The sequence below is a fragment of the Urtica dioica genome, chromosome 10 (genome assembly GCF_054948205.1).
Source record: "Urtica dioica subsp. dioica isolate 48M chromosome 10, U.dioica_male_clone48M_v1_H2, whole genome shotgun sequence".
In the NCBI taxonomy this organism is placed as follows: Eukaryota; Viridiplantae; Streptophyta; class Magnoliopsida; order Rosales; family Urticaceae; genus Urtica; species Urtica dioica.
Window position 1 is genome coordinate 582,228 of NC_142765.1, and position 20,534 is coordinate 602,761.

The 20,534-nt window shown below is 39.9% G+C and overlaps 1 protein-coding gene across 3 annotated transcripts; it reads left to right on the forward strand.

The window, feature by feature from the left end:
* Positions 1–1,614: 1,614 nt before the first annotated feature.
* On the forward strand, positions 1,615–4,686 carry LOC149382817 (uncharacterized). 3 transcript variants are annotated; one of them, XM_089629550.1, is made up of 11 exons: positions 1,615–1,662; positions 2,151–2,296; positions 2,403–2,484; positions 2,568–2,672; positions 2,855–3,001; positions 3,131–3,216; positions 3,573–3,659; positions 3,756–3,873; positions 3,961–4,045; positions 4,119–4,210; positions 4,334–4,686. In XM_089629550.1, the coding sequence occupies exons 8-11, from the start codon at positions 3,823–3,825 to the stop codon at positions 4,553–4,555; spliced, it is 450 nt and encodes a 149-aa protein (XP_089485676.1). In that variant the 5' UTR covers positions 1,615–1,662; positions 2,151–2,296; positions 2,403–2,484; positions 2,568–2,672; positions 2,855–3,001; positions 3,131–3,216; positions 3,573–3,659; positions 3,756–3,822; the 3' UTR covers positions 4,556–4,686. The 3 variants fall into 3 exon arrangements, with proteins under 3 accessions (XP_089485676.1, XP_089485678.1, XP_089485677.1); XM_089629552.1 differs by having other exon boundaries at positions 2,403–2,672; positions 2,865–3,001; XM_089629551.1 differs by lacking the exon at positions 3,131–3,216 and having other exon boundaries at positions 2,403–2,672.
* The last annotated feature ends 15,848 nt before the right edge of the window (positions 4,687–20,534 follow it).

Genomic DNA, 20,534 nt, shown 5'->3' on the forward strand with positions numbered 1-20,534 from the left:
GGCTCATACAATAACCAACCTACGCTTTTCCACCGTGGAATTTTTTTTTTTTAATTCCATATGTGAATGAAGATAATTGGAACCTCGTCTTTGGCAAGGTTCGACTTCCCGGGGGTTCCGACCGTGTTCCGGTCGGGATCCCGTGAACCGGAGGGGACCGGGACGGGACTTGTAGAAACTGGTCCCGTGAACCAAACCCGGTCGAATCCCGGTCGAACCGGACCGGAATCCCCGGACCGGGTGCCGTTTTTTTTAAATAATATGTTAACCCTCATCTCCCGAAGAAGAAATCAATGCATCCCGTCCCGATCGGATCCCGTTTTGTCTCTTCATCATTTGCTCAAATCCCGGCCAGATCCCGCGAATTCCTTCATATCTGGTCTGCGTCCCGCCGGATCCCGCCCAGCCGAAGCCATTTTTGTCCAGATCCCGGGGAACCCGAGATGTATCATCGGAGTTTTTCATTTTTTAGGATTTTTTTTTCAATTTTTACTTATAAATTGATGATTATTGTGATGATATTGTTAAATTTTAATTAATTTCGAGATTAGTTGATTGTCATGATGAAGTTGAATTAAAATGTTGATTACAATTAATTTGATGATTATTGTGGTGGTTATGTTGATTTTTGTCATATGAATTGATGATTATTGTGATGATATTGTAGAATTTTAATTAATTTCGAGATTATTTGATTATTGTCATGATGATGGTCTTGAAATGTTGAATTAATCTTCATTAGATTATGAATTGATGATTATTGTCATGATTAAGTTGAATTACTTGAAATGTTGATTAAAATGAATTTGATAATTATTGTGATGGTTATATTGAATTGAAATTAATTTGATGATTGTTATGGTGATTTGTGAATATGTGGAATTGAAATGATTATGATTATGAAGTATGGCGTCCGACCCGGCATACAAGTATTGCGAGCCCGTCGAAGGATGACCGAATGCAAGCAAATGCAAATTTTGCGGGTACATCATTAGCGGTGGTGGAATCACTCGTGTGAAAAATCACTTGGCGAACATAGAGAAGACAAACAGTGTGAAGATGTGCGACAAGGTTCCTCATGAAGTACAGGAGGAAATGCAAGAGTTACTCTACGTACGCTCTCAAAAGAAGAAGGAACGTGAGAGTTTGTGTGAGTCTATGCGAGCTGACCTTCAAAAAAGTCTAGGGGACTCTGACGAAGAAATAGACGAAGGTCCCGGTGGATCTTCGGGGTCCTCTGATCCAAGAAGATCGCACTCCGGGATCAAGAGGTTGGCCAAAGCCGTCGACCGATTCTTCATTCACGAGTGACGAGACATTCAAGGCACTCCACGTATAATTAATTACTAATTAGTTTGCTTTATATTTTGTCGTACGTGCTGTAATCAAGGTTTGACTTTATGGTACTTTATGTTGAATTTTATCTTAGTTTGAACTTTGTGTTTTATATTTTGTCGTACGTGTTGTAATCAAAGTAATTTAGTTTTGCAAAATATGAAAACTTTGAAAACTATTTTTATTATTTTAAAATATTGGTCTGAATATCCCTCGGGTTCCTACATTTTTTATCGGGTTCCTCTCCGGTAAACGGTTTCCTACCGGTAAGATATTCGCAGTATATGGAGAGCCCTCGTGCCCATGATTCTCTTGACTAAATATAAGGTTTGTGGAATCGATTTGAATTGTGATTCTCGAATTTGGAGTGTTTGCTCTAGGAATTGAAGGACTGCGATAGTAAAACGTTAGGTTTAAGAGCTTAGAAACTGGGTTTACTGTTACGACCATTGTACTTTTACCTAGGTTTCTTTTGTAAAGACTGATTTTTGAATTGGACTCGGCAATTGAAATTTTCGAAATTGTTTCTCTTGCGGAATTCATTGATTTTGGTTTTCTGAAGTTCAGGTTCTGTAGTTGCTGAGAAACTAGCATAATGTTTTAGGTTGTGAAGTGGCGGATCAAAATTTGAAAATCATTTGAGTGTACGACCATGTAGATCATAGATCTTTATTTTACAAGGAACTTTTTTGAATTGTGAGTAAAGTGAATTATTAAGACAGAAGAAAAGAAACTTATGGTGTTTTGTATGGTTTTCTATGAGTTAGAAATCATTAGAGGGAAGTGCTGATTTTGTTTTCTTTGTGAACAAGCAGTTTTGTGAGAATGGGTATGCTTTCCCACCATTGTTGCAAAAAATAAGGTCTTTTGTATCGTAATATCTGGCTCATCTTCAACATGTGCTTAGTTTCTCCGACCCGATTGCGATCGCTTTTCTGACAGGTTTAAGTACTAATCAAAGGTGAGGAAAATCATTCAAATATCTCATCTTGAATGATGTGTTCTAAATGGAAAATATATTTTCTCCTTTTTAATTCCATTGTCCACTCTTTATCTTTGGCGATCAGGTAGTTGGATCCAAAACTTGTTGATTGAAGAAAGTTGTTGAGAGTGAAACTTTTCATCCGAATATTGCAAGAAAATAATTGTGTACGTGGACTACCCTCGTGGATTTGTAATTAATCATAATGTCTAGTGCTTCAGAGAATGCCATCAACTTAATTCTGAAGCAGGTCATTTACCCAGCTCTATGCTGACGCGGCAATAATGGAATCATAGTTCTAATCATTCTCTCGGGCCCGGAAATATATTGCTTCAACCGTCATTATTCTTTGAAGGTGAAATGACATTTTATTTTGCTTTTTGTTTTTCTGATAAAAATATGTACATGGTATTATTACTACATTGATTTTACTATAATGCTGTGGTCCTTGACTCACCATGTCCTTTTTATTCATTGTTGCGATCTCTTCTCAAATTACTGTCTTATTTTTAAAGAATTGTCTTCTTTGATGGTTAGCTATTTGTAGGAACAGACATGGTAATGATTGTGTACGGCTTCATTATGGTCAGAGACTGTCATCAATTTGACGCTCAGCACTGTCGTTTTATATGGTCTATTCTGTGAACATTTACATACCATAGCCTTTGCTCTTTTGGATCACAGGTAAAGTACATTGGCTTATTTAAAACAAGTTGTAACTCGAGACTCTGAGCATACTAAAGGAGGGAAAAACAGTTAAACGGTTAAGCCTGTTAACCGTGGGTTTTTAATTTTTTTTTTTTTTTTATAAAGCATCACGGTTAACTCAGAAGAACTAGAAGAAAGAAAGCTGTCGAGTTTCATGCCCGGTGTTGCTGCAATGGCACCAAGATGATTGTGTATGCCTTCTTCTTCTATTTTTTAATTTTTGTTTTCATGGCCGATGAACATATATACATGACTCTGAACACATAGTGTATTAAACTTATTTGTATTGTTACTTGCCTCAAGAATCCCTGCTCACATCAAGAACGAACTTAAGAATGTTTTTTCTTATATTGATATACATAAATATTTTTATTTCAAGGAAACTCAAATTCAGCTGAGATTTTCATATGTGTGTGGTATTTGAACTCTTTATCTTTCTCTTGGATGAAATATGAGCTTGAATTTGTACAACTTACATATCTTGTTATTGTCCTTGTGTTAAAATTTCTCTTTTGGGCTTCCAATCATTCTGTATTTTATGCAAAAGATCTCTCCAAAGGAGGCAGTTCAATGACTCTTCATCCATCTGTGCTTCACACTCCTCTCATTGGCTCACAAAATCCACTCTCCAAAGGTGCAAATATATCAATTTAAGTAACTCATTCGTATCACATCTGGCATGTCCTAGAGATCTTCATTTCGGCTTTGTGTTTAAACGGGTAATTTGCAGAGGATTTGTAAGATTTGCCAACTAATCAGAAGTGGTTGAGAGGTTTTGGACACAAGAGAATGAAGATATGTGCCGATTGAAGTTTGGACAAATGGTAATGAGGTTCAACATTGTGAAGGTACTGTGTGTTAAATGTCTTAAATGGTAATAAACAGATCTAGTTGATATTTCAGCTTCAACTGTAAAGAAACAATTTTTTTTTTAGATGCTGATTGTGTACGGCTTAATCCTGTCAAGATTGCCACGTGGATGTTGTCATCAGTGGTTACGATATGACAGAGCTCTATCGGGTATGTAGGCTTTGTGTATTCTTGCTGATATAGTTAATTCCATTCACTCTTACATATCTCTGGTCATGATCAGTAACGTCACTCAGTTGGAGCCAGAAGCGGATCGGAACGGAACTGATGGAAGAAAGCTGTCGAGATTCAAACTTCCGGATCTCTTGGATAATGGTGAGTGTTTGTGCATTCTTGCTGATATAGTTTATTAGAATACATTATAATCTCACATTCAACTTGCATTTTCTGCTCCTTTTAATCCCATGCACTCTTATGTATCTTTGGTCATGATCTCAGTTGGAGCCAAAAGTGGATGGGAACGGAACCGATGAATACGTACGTTCTCTGTCAAATCTATGGCCGCAGATCTTTCCAAATCTTCAGCTCGGATGCCCTGATTCTGTCGATGCGCTGTTATTACAGACTCACATTCATCTGAGTTTTCACGGCAAGGTTTGGAGTACGAGCGGGATGGTCGATAATATCAATCATTGTATCTCATTTATTATTAGTAATTGATTTGCAATCCACTTTATATAGCGAACTTCTAATTTGATAACTACATCATTTCGGATTTTATTTTCCATTATTATTATTATTTAAAAAAAAACGGATTAAGGTGAATCATGTGTGGTCGTATTTGTATCTTAGTAATTGGTCTCATTTATAGTTATGTGGGTGATTTGGCAACTTCTGAACCGTTAATCCGAGATTAGCTATGAAGTGCAAACGTGCAATGGTGATAATTTGACGATAAATTCGTTTATTTTCAAATTAGTATTAATTAGTAACACAACCAACCAACCGTATAAAAAGTGTTTGGTCATATTTTGAATATTGTATCCCTGAAATCAACACGTTTTTATCATTTGCCTAAAAAAAAAATGCCTAACTTGCCACATGTAGTCCACAACTAAAGTTTGCTTTAACTTTATAGCCCAATAGTAAAACCAAGGGCACATTAATGGATTTCATCTCAATTAGTTGAATATCATTTTCAATGGAAGCTATTCAAATGTACACAGCCGATATCTTCAAGATACAATTTGTCATTTATTGGGCGATGAAAGATTTCTGACCAGCAATTATAATTTTGTTATTTGGGTAGTGGTTGTGACTTGTGATAACGAACTTGTGCTTCCACGCTACTACAACCAAGTGTATGGCTTTTTCTCGTTGATTAGGATTCGAAATAATGCTTTCTCGTAAAGTATTATCACAAGTTTTATATTTTTGTCGGCAATTACAACATTCCTACAAGCGGATGGCACTACTACAAAAATAGGATTCTACAACGCTTAAAAATAGTTGTAGAATGATTCTACAACGCTTCTTAAGCGTTGTAGAATCCTGCGTTGTAGAAGGTTCTACAACGCTTAAAAATTCGTTGTAGAATACAACAGCTTTCTACAACGCTTAATAATCCGTTGTAGAAACTAAGCTTCTACAACGGATTCTTAAGCGTTGTAGAAGCTTCTACAACGGTTAGAATCCATTGTGTAATTTTTAAATATTTTCAAACATCTCGCCGCGGCGAAGTATATTTCTCGCCGCGGCGACATATTCTACAACGGATCTTCAATCCGTTGTAGAAGCACGTCGCCGCGGCGAGAAATATACTTCGCCGCGGCGAGGTATTTGCCGCGGCGAGGTACGTTCCGAGCCGCGGCGAGAACCTTCTACAACGGATATTGAAGCGTTGTAGAATCAACTCGCCGCGGCGAATAATCCACTTCGCCGCGGCGAGAAATTCGCCGCGGCGACGTCAAATCTTAGCCGCGGCGAGATGATTCTACAACGGATATTATGCGTTGTAGGAAGGCGATGAATTTTTTTTTAAAAACTCGCCGCGGCGAAGAAAAAATCTCGCCGCGGCGAGACTAAGATTTCTAATTTGCCTGCTCTCGGTATCTTGTCTCGCCGCGGCGAGAAGTATAGTTCGCCGCGGCGAGAATCATTTATTTTCAATCCAGAATCTGTTTTTACACGATACTAGCACCTGAAAATAATCTTCAATACAAAAAATATCTAATATATACATTCATCTTCAAAACATTCAAAATCTAATATATACATCTTCAAAAAAACTAGCTAATCATCATCACAGTTAATAAATGTTTGTACATAAGTTACCCATTCTTCCCTAACTCTCTCTAAATCCTCTTTTGTATAGGATTTCTTATTTTTTTAATTTTCCTACACCTCCTACGACTATATCACGCATATAAGAAATCACAAAATACCCGCATTCCGTGTTTCCCGTTTGTCTCGGAGCGTCCCAAGCCTTGATGTACGTTGATTGCCCGTTACTATGGGCGTTTTGATGCTCGAGCTTGAAATCAACAAGAACCCTATATAACACGGAGATTATAAGAGAAAAAACATCTAGAACGATTTATAATAAAAATTATTTAAGAAATCAAAATATTACCTTTTTATCAATCGATTTAAATCGATTGGGATTTTATTTCTCAACGGGTCAAAGAACATAGCGCTATTTCTCCAAAGGTCGAGGACAACGAGTATCCAATGCGCACCTTTGTTATACGGCATCAAAACTAATTCACCAAATTCGCAATCTCGTACCACGTTTCCAACGTCCTTGACTCGTTTTGACAAATAAGCCTCCTCGTCGTCATTTGCGATGTACGAACTTAAGCTTGGATTTATAAAACAAAAATTTCGAGTCTTCTTCGCCTTTTCTAGCCTCGAGCGTAGATAGCTATGACAAACAAATATTTAGTTGATCAAAACACTAAATATTGAATATTGATATTAAAAAACGCATATAAAGAAAACTCTTACTCCATATAAACCGTTATGCTCCCCGCGCCAATTTCCAAGTATTGCAAAAAATCGGAAATGTCTTCAAATGACACCGGAATCGGGATAGCCGCGAGACTTGGACTAACATTGACCATAATCACATCCCATTCCGGTAACATTACTTTGTTGAGCGAGCAATCGATACTTGGGATTAATCACCTTGTACGGAATCTTCTTAGCATCATCGATGCTAGCTTCACTCTCAAAACCGAGCTTTGAGAGTTGTTTGACAACCGGACCGCGACTCTCTATTCCCGAGTCCATTTCCATGAGTCTCTTCGGCCACGAGACAAACCCGCCTATAGCATCTTCAACGGTTTGAGCTTCTTCGGTGGGAATTGGTAATTTTACTTTTTTAATCAAAACCCCCAAAACGGCCACGCGTAAATTTCCTTCCTCAAAAGGTGAGAAATGAACTACGCCTCCATTCATGTACGCTCGCCCATTTGCAACATGAATTGTGCTTCCGAACTCGGTGTCATCAATGAAAAGAAGACACTCGACGCTTTCATCCGAACTCGGTGTCACCGGCGTGGTTGGATTCAAAGAGCAACTAGCACGAACACTATTGGGTTTTTCCACAACAATAGGATCGATCTTCGGACGATCATCAACAATGATAGGATCGATCTTCGGACGATCATCAACATCGTCGTGTTCTAAGCGAATCAAGAATTTTATCAATAACTTAATACCAAAACATTTATCTTTAATAAATAGATAAAAAAAAATTAAACATACCTAAAGAGACCGCTTCATTGACGTGTTCTTCAACATTTGCCATCTGTTTATCATCAACAACATTCGCGTTGAGATTCTCTTTCACTTGCTCGACACTAGGCGACTCGACATTAATGCTACCATTTCCACCGAATGCCTTCATCACCAAAGACTTTAACTCGCTCATTTCCCGACGCATCTTCATTACTTCTTCGTTGGGCATTGGAGGAACAAAGTACTTAAAACGCGACGTGTGTTTGGATTGACCGCAAACTCGCGACGTTCCCAAAGCTTCTTGCAAAACACTCTTTCCCGATTCCGGCAACCATGTCCCTTGCGATGCTTGTTGTGATAACGTTTTCTACACATAAAATTATTTGAAAATAAAATTACAAGGTTAATTGTTATAACAAAGGTAAAGAACTTACGATTTTTTCTCCCATCAATTTGTCTTTCTCATCCTTGTAGTTATCTACGTCTTTCATTCGCAAGTCAATCCAAAGTTCCTCTTTCGTAGGCCATTCCCCCGTTTCGTCATGCTAGTAAGAAGTAATTATATAATAAATTAAAAAATAATTGCAACATTTGAAATAACTAAAAGAAAAAAATGAATCTAACCTTTTCTTGATCAAGCTTTCGATATCCATTTCGGCCCGTTCGAGATTTGTACACACTTTTTCCGATATTTGATTTCCCATGTTCCGATGTTTGTTTGAACATTTCGGTTCGTCTATACTCAACAAATGCTATCCAATCTTCTTCGGTGATACTTGTATAGTATTTCAAAATACAAGCCGGTCTCTTTAAGGCGATTGGTTCGTTGATTATGTCTTTGAGTAGATCGTTGTATATCTCATGACGAAATAACCTTGCGGCTTCTCCGACTCTCATAAGGCAATCGTGTTTTTGTTCGATAGGAATCGTAAATCCTTCTTGCATTTCGTTCCAAATCCGTTCTTTAATTTGGGTGTTGTCTTTACATCTCCAATCACGCATCGAAAGTGGAACGTGTTCTCTTGCTAACACGCCAAAGTAACTCGACAACTCATCACCCTCTTTACCGATTGGTTGCCCTTTATCATCAAATTGTACCGGGATTTTTTTACCAAGTGTTTTAGCCTTATTAACCCGACCCATAAGAGTGTTTCTTCGTTTTCCTTGTTCATCGGAGTTAAGCGCTAGTTGTCTTCTAATTTTTCTTTTACCACTACCGCTAGAAGTAGTAGTAGTGGACGACATTGAATCTAATAAACAAAATTCAAATCATAATTTCAATTTTCAACTCAAATGTAATCAAAATTTCAACTCAAATGTAACAAAAATCAAATATAAACTCAACTCCAATCACAATATAAACTCAAATCCAATCCGATTCTAAACAAAAACACAATTTCAATCCCAATTCAATCTACTATCAAATATATTTCTCAAATCAAATCAATATCAAACTTCAATTCAATAAACTCAAATCCAATACAATATCTCCTAATTTCAAATCAATATCGAATTCACACTAAATAAGTCCATGTAAAAATGTTCAAAAACATTACCCGGAGTTGGACGAGCACAAGGGCGGCGAAGAGAAGGTGGCGAGGTGAGGGCGCGCGCGCGGCGAGGGTGGGCACGAGCGAGGTGAGACCGGAGGGCGGCGTGGGCGCACGGCGAGGTGAGGGAGGGGACTCAGCGAGAGGGCGGCGTGGGCGCACGGCGAGGAGAGGGAGGTGAGGGTCGGAGATAGGGAGAGAACGCGCGGGGCGAGGGCGCGGTGGCTCAGCGAGGCGAGGGACGGAGAGAGAGAGAAGGGCCGAGAGAGAGAGAGTGGTGGGGAGAGAGGGGCGGGGCGGCAAGAGAGTGGCGGAGAGAGAGAGAGGGACGAGAGAGATGAGTAGTGGAGATGAGAAGAAATGAGAAGGAAAAATGAGGGAAAAAAACGCTAAGTATAGATATGAAATGGGCGGGTAGTTAAAAAAATTTGAAATTTTCAGATTTTAAGACGCTCCTACAACGCTTATTCTAAGCGTTGTAGGAGCTCGCCGCGGCGAGATGATTCTACAACGCTTACAGTAAGCGTTGTAGGAGCCTCGCCGCGGCGAAACCAAATTCTCGCTGCGGCGAGAGTTACCCAGAAAAGTCTCGCCGCGGCGAAAATGTAACATCGCCGCGGCGAGGTAACCCTATATGTCCTCGCCGCGGCAGTATACAATTTCCGCCGCGGCGACACCTTTCTACAACGCTTAGATAAGCGTTGTAGAAGCCTCGCCGCGGCGAAAGAGAATTCCCGCCGCGACGAGGAATACATTCGCCGCGGCGTAAAATGAATGATGCCGCGGCGAGACTATATGTCTGAAACATGGTGCTCTCGGTAAGAGTTTCGCCGCGGCGACGACGTTTTCCCGCCGCGGCGCAGGACTCCTGCCGCGGCGGGATTTGTACCTCGCCGCGGCGAAGTAGAAATTTCGCCGCGGCGAGTGACACGAGACTGGTGATATAAATTCTCATTTCTGGTCTTTTTCACTTTGAACTCTCTCATAACCTCACTCGAAAAAATTCTCATATCCTCATTCTAGAGCGTCCTCGTTTACTAGTCTCATCTACACATTCAAATCTTGTAAGTTCTTCTTTAACTTGTTCTAATTGTTGTTCTCTTGATAGTTTACTAATTAGAATTGCCAATTTTTTGTATAATTAGGGTTTTTCTATGAATATGTGAAAGTGGATGTGGGAGAATAGATTGAATGAGATATATCGGAAAGGTGTAGATGAGTTTTGTGATTTTGCTAGAGAGAACATGGTAGATTTGAAATCTATTCGTAGTCCTTGTATTAAATGTGGAAATCATAGACATTTTTCGATTGATGTCGTTCGGACCCATTTGTTTGCATATGGAATAATGACCTCGTATCAAAGATGGTTCTACCATGGTGAGGTTTTTCGTTCTACGGCAAATGAGGATGATGTTGAAGATGATATTGATGATATGTGCGGAATGATGAATGATTTGGAGGACGATTTTGTTGAGCGACCGGAATTGTTTGAGTCCATGATGAATGATGCGGAGACACCATTATATGAAGGGTGTACAAGCTATTCGAAGTTGTCATTTTTAGTTACATTATTTCATTTGAAGGCGTCGGGGGGTTGGACTAACACTAGTTTTACTCTATTGTTGGAAACACTGAAAGAAGCATTTCCGAAAGACAATAAAGTACCTTTAAGTATGTATGAAGCAAAGAAGACTTTGGGTACATTAGGCATGAAGTACGAGAAATTCCATGCGTGCCCAAATGATTGTGTTTTATATAGACACGAGTATGAAGATCTAGATGAATGTCCGAGGTGCAAAGAGTCACGGTGGAAGAAGGGTAAAATTCCATGTAACGGGGTTAAAGGAGTTCCAGTTAAGGTACGTACATTTTCATCACTTGATTAGGAAATACATGTAGCTCATATTCATTATTTATTACTGATTTTCGTTAAATATATTTCAGTCGTTATGGTACATTCCTCCAATGCCGCGCTTTCGTCGAATGTTTAATAGTGTCAAACACGCGAAGAACATGGTTTGGCACTCCGAAAAGCGTATCGATGATGGTATGTTGAGACATCCTGCTGATGCTGCACAGTGGAAATCATTCGATTTAGAGTATAAGGATTTCAGTGTTGATACTCGAAATTTGCGCCTTGGTCTAGCTTCTGATGGAATGAACCCGTTCAGCATGATGAGCAGTAAATACAGTGTTTGGCCGGTTATACTTGTGAACTACAATCTCCCTCCAAAGCTATGTATGAAGAGAAAGTTCTTGATGTTAACGCTTTTGATTTCAGGACCGAATCAACCAGGAAATGATATTGATGTCTATTTGGCACCGTTGGTCGATGATTTGAAGATGTTATGGGAGACAGGGATGGAAGTTAAAGACGCTTACCGTGGAGATTCGTTCAACTTAAGGGCAATGTTAATGTGGACTATTAACGATTTTCCGGCCTATGGAAACTTGTCAGGATACTCTGTGAAATGCTCGATTGGTTGTCCGATTTGCATGAAAGACACATCTTCCATCTGTTTGAAGCATGGTAAGAAAACTGTTTTTCTGGGTCATAGAAGATTCTTACCAAGAGATCACTCGTATAGAAGATTGAAACAAGCGTTTGATGGAAATTCAGAAGAACGACCCCCTCGTAGAATTTTGTCTGGTGAAGATGTCTATGAGATGGTTAAAAACGTCAATGAAGTGCTTGGGAAAAGAAAGCGGAGTGCTAGTACTAAAGAATCGTTCAAAGAGAATCCTTGGAAGAAGAAATCGATTTTCTACGACCTTCCTTATTGGAAGACACACTACGTCCGGCATCGTCTGGATGTTATGCACATCGAGAAAAATGTTTGCGAATCGCTTATTGGTACACTTCTTGATGATCCAAATAAATCGAAAGACGGAATACAATCTCGATTGGATCTCAAAGAGATGAATATAAGAAGCATTTTGCATCCCGAGGAGGGGGGTGGGAAAAAAACAAAATTACCACCGGCAAAGTACACTCTAGATCGAAAGGAGAAAAAGAAATTGTGTAACTGGTTTGCTTCTATTAAAGTCCCCGAAGGTCATTCGTCAAACTATAAGAGGTTCGTGTCTTTGAAAGATTTGAGACTTACTGGAATGAAGACGCACGACTGTCATGTGCTGCTACAACAAATGTTGCCTCTTGCTTTGCGAGGAATTGTGCCAAAAGATGTGAGGTTTGCAATATCAAAGATATGTGTATTCTTTAACTCGATTTGCTCGAAGGTCATCGATCCAACTCGATTGGATTTAATGCAGTCAGAATTGGTGAAAACTCTGTGCTTGCTCGAAAAGATCTTTCCACCTTCGTTTTTCGACATAATGATCCACTTAACCGCCCACTTGGTACGTGAAGTGAAATTAGGAGGGCCCGTGTTTTTACGGTGGATGTATCCAATCGAACGTTATATGAAAGTGTTGAAAAGCTACGTGAAGAACTACAATAGGCCGGAAGGAAGCATAGTTGAAAATTACATAGCAGAAGAGTCGGTTGAGTTTTGTTCTGAGTATTTAGCTAAAACAGACGAAATTGGGTTACCCAAGAATACCAATTTTGATTCAAAAGCTCTATCTAAAGGTATTTTTTTAACACTTTATTTGTTTATTTAAATTATATATGAACATTATTTTTAAGTATTTGTTTCATTATAGGTACTTATTCGATCGTCAACCGAAAAGAATGGGAGCAAGCAAGTCTCCATGTGCTACACAACGTTTCCGAGGTCAAGCCATTTGTGGATATTCATTTGAATGAGTTGAGAGTGAATAATCCAAAGAAGGGTAGAAATGAAAAATGGTTGCAAGAAGAGCACAACCGTTTGTTTCAAAACTGGCTTGGAAAACGCATATTTATAGAGGCAGGACATTCATCTACGTTGAGTAAACTATCTGGCGGGCCGTCCTCAATGGTTACAAGGTACACTGCTTGGTCTGTTAATGGTTTTACATTTTACACAAGGGAACGAGACAACAAGCATCCCGTACAAAATAGCGGTGTTACATTGTTTGCTGAAGCTTTACATGTTTCGTCGGCAAAAGATAAGAATCCAAAACATGCTTTTATGAAGTATTACGGATACATTGAAGATATTTGGGAACTTGATTATTGCGGGTTGCGAGTCGCATTATTCAAGTGCAAATGGGCAGACAATAATCACGTTAAAGTTGATAATGAAGGAGTTACAATTGTCGACTTTAGACGGATTGGCTACGAGAATGATTCATTTATTTTGGCTTCGCAAGCAAGTCAAGTGTTTTATGTTTCGGATCCAGCAAATCCAGAGTTATCGTTAGTGGTTCATATGAAAGCGAGAAACGGTAACGAAGAAGAAGACGAAGACATGTCTAGCATTCCTCCGTTCACATCAGGATTACCGCCAATTGATCAAGAGGTGGATGATTTTAATGATGACGATGTTTCACATCTACTTCGTAAGGATATAGATCCTATTTTTGTTTGATATTGAACATTTAGATAATGTATTTTCATTTTGGATTTTATGTTATTCTCCTGTGGACAACGTTATTTTTCATTCAAAATTTCTCTATACAATGTCATTTACATTTCTCCAACATCGCCGCGGCTGAGTACAACTCTCGCTGTGGCAGGATAATCTCGCCGCGGCGATATACAAATCCTGCCGCGGCGAGGGACCTTCTACAACGCTTAAACAAGCGTTGTAGAAACCTCGCCGCGGCAACGTATATTCCATGCCGCGGCGAGGTCATTACGCCGCGACGGGAATATCAACTCGCCGCGGCGAGACAAGTTTTTAAAAAACACAGACTCTCGGTATAAAAAAATCAAACTCTCGCCGCAGTGAAATACAAATCCTGCCGCGGCGAGGACCCTTCTACAACGCTTAAACAAGGGTTGTAGAAACCTCGCCGCGGCGACGTATATTCCATGCCGCGGCGAGGTCATTACGCCGCGACGGGAATATCAACTCGCCGCGGCGAGGTGATGTTCTCAAATATGAAGGCTCTCGGTAAGTTTCTCGCCGCGGCTATGTTTTATTTGCGCCGCGGCGACACGTGTTCGCCGCAGCGAGAATACTATGCCGCCGTGGCGAGATTATGTTTTCAAAAATGCATGCTCTCGGTAAGTTTCTCGCCGCGGCATTGTGTACGTTTCGCCGCGGCGAAGACTTTCTACAACGCTTAGGAAAGCGTTGTAGAATTTCTCGCCGTGGCGAGGTAGAAAACACGCCGCGGCGGCATTTATACGCCGCGGCGAAATTTCTAAGTCGCCGCGGCGAGATTAGAATAGAATCACCTCAGCCTACACATTTTTACTTTCTTTCCCATTTTAAACTTGGTTTTCAACAGAAAAATTATCATTCAAATAAAAAATCCATCACACATTCAGATTTCACAATTTTTAAATATTAATCAAGTCTCAAACACACATTAACTAAAACACGAGTCTTAAACATAAACAAACCATGCGAGTCTTAATTTAAATTTAAAATGAATCTTAAACAAACCAAACGAGTCTTAAATTTAAAATTTAAAGTTGGTGTTGTTGGTTTAGTCGTCATTCGGTGGTGGTGGTGGTGGTGGTGAGTGCGCCGGATATTGAGGAGGTGCCATATGCGGTGGCCACTGTGGTGGTGGGTACGGATAATCGGAGTATTGAGGATATGGAGGAAATAACACCTGGTTCTCTTGGTTGATGTCCCACCGAGAGTAGAGATTGCTCAGTTGGTTGATGTGAGAGGCGCCATACTCCGCTTGTTGGTGCATGTACTGTTGCGTGTGTTGGAACCCGCCGACGAGATAGTTGGAGCATTGAGCTATGTAGTCGATGGTGGCGGGGTCGACTACCGGAGGTGCTGGTAAGAACAATCGAGGCTCGTTGACTGGTGGTCCCTCTTCCCCTTCCTCCTCCTCTTCCTCCGCTTCCTCCTCTTGTGGTTCTTCCCTAATCTTGTAGCGATCGATGATGTTATTCGTAATAGGCCCCATAGGACCCTTGATCGTATCCCTTTTCGAGCATCCTACCCCCGCATTTGTACAAAGGCCGGTAATGATCGACGGATATGGCAAACCGTGTCGTTCATTAGTATAGTCTAGACTCTTCATCCAATTGTAGATGAATCGATCGACGTTGATAGAATGACCTTTTATGATGCAGAACAACACCTGGATACGACCCTCGTCAAGAGTGGTGAAGTGCTTGATCGGATAGAGGCGAGCGCAAACAAAGTAAATCCAAGCTTTAGCAATCCTGGTGAGTTGGTCACGCTTGAGTACCCTTTTCCCTTTTTCAAGGACCCAATCCTCTCCTGGAATGCACAGCAACCTCGCCATCTCTTCGTGGCTGCAATTTCTCAACCATTGCCGATAGCCTTCATTCTCGAAAGGCACATCTGGGGTCCCAAGCAAATCGTTGATCGCTTCGACGCTCACATCGACCTGTCTACCTCGGACCGTCACAACATCTCCATTGTGATCTGGTAAGTTTGCGTAGAATTCGTACACGAAGTTTAAGTTCGTCTCGAACTCGGGAACGGCACAATACTTCACCCAGTCATGACCAAGAATACTGTTGCGGATTGACACTCCTATCTCGGTGTTAGAGCTCACATTGAATCCCCGCTCAGGGATCACACTGCACGACGAGATTTTGTCGTAACGATCCTCCGCGGCCTTGCTGGTGAAGATACTCGTGTTATAATCTGCTTCAGGGGAGTTTGACGAGCTCGCTTACTTTTACTTTTACTAGGACCTTTGGAAGTGCTCGGAGCCGTGGCGCCCGCCGGATTTTTTGTTCGAACCATTTTTCACCTTCACAAAGCATAATCATAAAAAATTCAATCTCGACATCTACAATCAACATAACCATTTTAAATACTAACAATGTCACAACAATCACAAATTCTATATCAATTCCAACTTCATTTAAACATAAATTCTAACTCTAATTCATTCTAACACAAATTCTAACACAAATTCTAACGTCTCAAATTCATTCTAACACAAATTCTAACTCAAATTCATTCTAACACAAATTCTAACTCAAATTCATTCATAATAATATAAAAAACCCTAATTTTGTTAAATCAATAACCACCTTAAATCAATAACCCTAATTTTGTTAAATCAATAACCACAACATGCAACTCGGGGAAATAACATGAAATCCATATTCAAAAACCCGAAATCCATATCAACAACACGAAATTAAATCAATAACCACCTTAAAAACTTAGAAAATCATACCTTTAAAAAGGGAGTGAGAGGCGGTGAGAGAGAGAGATGCGCGAGAGAGTTGGGCGGCGAGGACGTGGCGAGCGAGAATGGCGGCGAGGATGTGGCGAGCGAGAATGGCGGCGAGGACAAGGCGACGGCGAGAAATCGGGGCGGCGAGGACGTGGCGAGGGAATTTGGAAGATAAAATGAAGACAGACTCGGCCGAAATAGTTTGTCTCGCGTTTGTATTTTGAGGAGAATGAGAAAAAAAACTGAAAATGGGTTTATATAGTGAAAACCTAAAAACCTCACCGCGGCGAGAATATGTCTTCGCCGCGGTGAGAAGATCCTACAACGGATATGGTAACCGTTGTAGGATCCTCTCGCCGCGGCGGGAGTCCTTCATCGCCGCGGCGAGGAAGTTTCATAAAAAACTGCTAGGCCACGGTATCCTTCTCGCCGCGGCGGAGTATATTTCCAGCCGCGGCGAGAGATGACCATCGCCGCGGCGACTCTATTCTACAACGCTTATAAAGAGCGTTGTAGAATGCTTCGCCGCGGCGAGGTGTAAATCGTGCCGCGGCGAGGTCCATCCTTCTACAACGCTTTGAACTTGCGTTGTAGAAAGTTTTCGCCGCGGCGAAAATCACATGGTGCCGCGGCGACGGTTCTACAACGGATTGTGTTAACGTTGTGGGAAATCTGAAATTTAAGTTCTTCTACAACGCTTTACAAGAGCGTTGTAGAATCACCCAGATTCTACAACGCTTATCCAAAAGCGTTGTAGAAACACCTGGATTCTACAACGCTTAGTCATAAGCGTTGTAGAAACACTAAGTTTCTACAACGCTTATGTTAAGCGTTGTAGAATCCCTAGTTTCTACAACGCTTATGTTAAGCGTTGTAGAAAGTCCGTTGTAGAATCTCATATTTGTAGTAGTGTGGTAAGAATTAAAATCATAATCCATAGATAATATAAATAAAATAACATAAAATTAGAAAAATAGCTAACTTAAATGTTTGACATTGCTAAATAATCAACGTTTAGTAAATCTTAAGTAGATAGTCGTAAATAATGACGTGACCTAATATATAAAGATAACTATTTATCTAAGATTTATGTATATAAATACATGAAAATGACTATTTACCTAAAATTTATAAAACGTTGACTATTTAGTAATATCAAACGTTTAAGTTGACTATTTTCTTAATGGAACCACGTATAATGATCTTCAATTAATTGGCGTAAATAGCTTTAAAACAAAGTCAATGAACAAAAGTTATGGTTATTATTTAGCCAATTTCAGCCGTACATATATACAAAGTGGACGCACGTGTATTATATATATAAAGATGAAGATTTGGATATCGATTAACTGTAGTCTATACAAATACAATAGACATTTTCCATTATAATTAATGAAATATAATTCTTTTTCTTTATCCTTTAAACGTTATTGTTTATTTTATCATCCTTTAATAAATAATATAACAAATTTAAACGTTACATCAAGAATAACTTTTAAGCGTATACATATATAATACATACGTGTGTAGTATTACTAATATATATCGTATTCATTAAATAAATAAAGGGACATTTCCAATTTCCTACTTTTTCTAAAAATTTACCAAACTAGGACTAGTAAAAAAAAATCCTACCCTAAGTCAAATGAGAGATAACAAAATTCTACATATTATACCCTAAAACTAATTACCAATCTATCTCTTCTTTTTCTTTTTCTTTCTCTTTTTCCCCGCTCAGCCCATCTCTCGCCCTAATTTTTTTCGCAGCTCACATCTCGGTGGTTGATCTCTCTCTCAGTCCAGCAAAGCTTCCCTTCTCTCTCGAAATCACATCTCGGTGGTGGATCTCTTTCTCTCGCAGTCCAGCCCAGCTTCCCTTCTCGCTCCGAGTGTTCAATTTTTCTGTCAGTCCAAGTAATCATCTATCTTCCTCTCGGAATCATCGTTGTTGTGGATATCTCTCTCTCTCTCTCTCTCTCTCTCTCTCTCTCAGTCCAGCTTCCCTTCTCGATCGGAGTCATCGCTGCCATAACAGCTTCGTCGCTGTATCCTCTGAATCTGCAAACCTCGGTTCCCATGGGTCTCCGGCCGAGAATATGCAAACTTTGAGTCGCGGCTAAGTCCGTCAAGGGCACAGTCCAGTGATCAGGTCTGTAGCAGATTTATGGTGAACGAAACGTATAATTGATTTGTGTGTTTCTTTATTAGTGACATGTTAGGTAATTAGTGGGGAGACTATACATGTTTACGATTTAGTGTGTCGTGGTAGGTGATTAGTGAAATCATAGTATATTAGTGACATGTACATGTAGTTACTTGTTTTAAGTTTATTGACATGTTTCTTGATTAGTGACACTGTCATGTACCAGTAGTTAATTGTTTTAGGTTTAGTGACATGTTTGTTGATTAGTGACATCATTATATATTAGTAACATGTACAAGAATGAATTATTTGAAGATGTAATGACATGTAAGTTTATTAGTGACATGTACAAGAAACTATTTGAAGATGCAGTGACATGTAAGTTGATTAGTGATATATACTTAAGTCAATGATTTGAAGATTTAGGGACATGTTACCTAATTAGTGAAATATGCATGTATTAGTGATATGTAGCGATTACTGACATGTTAAACGGTAGTGACATGTCATGTCTGAGATTTTTGATGTGCAGTTATGAAAGGAGATATTTTTACGTTCGTCAAGCATAGCGGTGTATGGCTCAGAGACGACTATTACCAAGCCGGTGTTACACATGCATTGCTCATACCGCCGACGATAAACTACGAAGATATTATGAAATTATTGTTTGCGGGTTCGGAGGGGAAGTTGAATCCAGAAATACATAGGTTGAATGTTAAATACGAAACTGAAGGAGCGGTAAAACCTGTAACGATTGACTCTGACATGAGTTTGGCTTGTTATTTGCACATTCGGAAACAGAAATCGGATACAAGGAAATTCTCCCTGGTTTTGGATATTTTACCGTTGGGCGAAGAAAAGACACTGCGTGTGTGGTTCAACTCCGAACACAGTCGAGAGTGGTTGTGCAAAAGCTGAACCTGCAGAAGTCCCAACTCCACAAGACAGAGGTGCAAAAGTCCCACCTCCACAAGAATGAGTTGTAGTCGAACCAACTCGAGAAGACCAACTTCTAGAAGACTCCACTCCAGCCTTACATGAGATGGGTAATGAGCGCGGCAGCGATGAAGGTGATGAATCGGGTTAGAGCATTTATTCTGGTGAATCGGGTGCGTCTTCTGAAGCGCATGGGTTAACAACGAGTATGGATGAAGGATCTGTCGAAGTGGTTGGTATCGATTCCCCAAAAACTGTTTATAAAGGAGGAATGTACGCGAACAAAAAAGCATTGCAAATGCATTTGAGCTTGTTTGCGATTCAAAATCATTTCAGTTACAAGACCAGAAGCTCTACTAGAACGTATATCCGTGTGGTTTGTCGCGATCCTACGTGCACTTGGGATGTTCGGGCAGTTTGGATGAGGAACACGAGAATATTTCAGATTCAGAGGTGATTAATTCTGCCACTTACAAACTTGGTTTTTTTATGATTATTTTTATTTATCTGTATGTATGAAGTATGTAGTCAGTAGGGACAAGTTTAGTTATATGCAAAGTGGTTTAAGAAGTAAGTAGTGACGTATTTATTGATTTAGCCGTTGAAATATGTCATAACATCTGATCTTTTCATATTCGACTCTGTTCATACATGTTCGACGGAGTTCAGAAATGGAACGCACCCTCAGGCCACCTGTACTTTGATAGGGACTTTTATGAAGGACAAATACAGAGATCCCACATTGTCTCCGTATAGGCCGAGAGACATCATTGCTCATATGCAGAAGAATTATGGGGTGGACGTGAAGTATAAAAAAGCTTGGAGAAGCAAAGAAAAGGCGTTGGAGTTGTTATACGGCACCGAGAAAGAATCTTTCGGTAATTTACCTTCTTTGAAGTTTATGATAGAGGAAACTAATCCAGGTTCTTCCCTCGACATTGTGACCACTGTACGAGCCCGGTATTTCAAAAACCTTTTCATGTCTCTTAGCGCATGGAAACGAGGATGGAAGTGGTGTCGTTCTGTCATTATCGTTGATGGTACGTTTTTGAAGAATTATTTTAAAGGTACTCTCTTTTCGGCCTGCGCG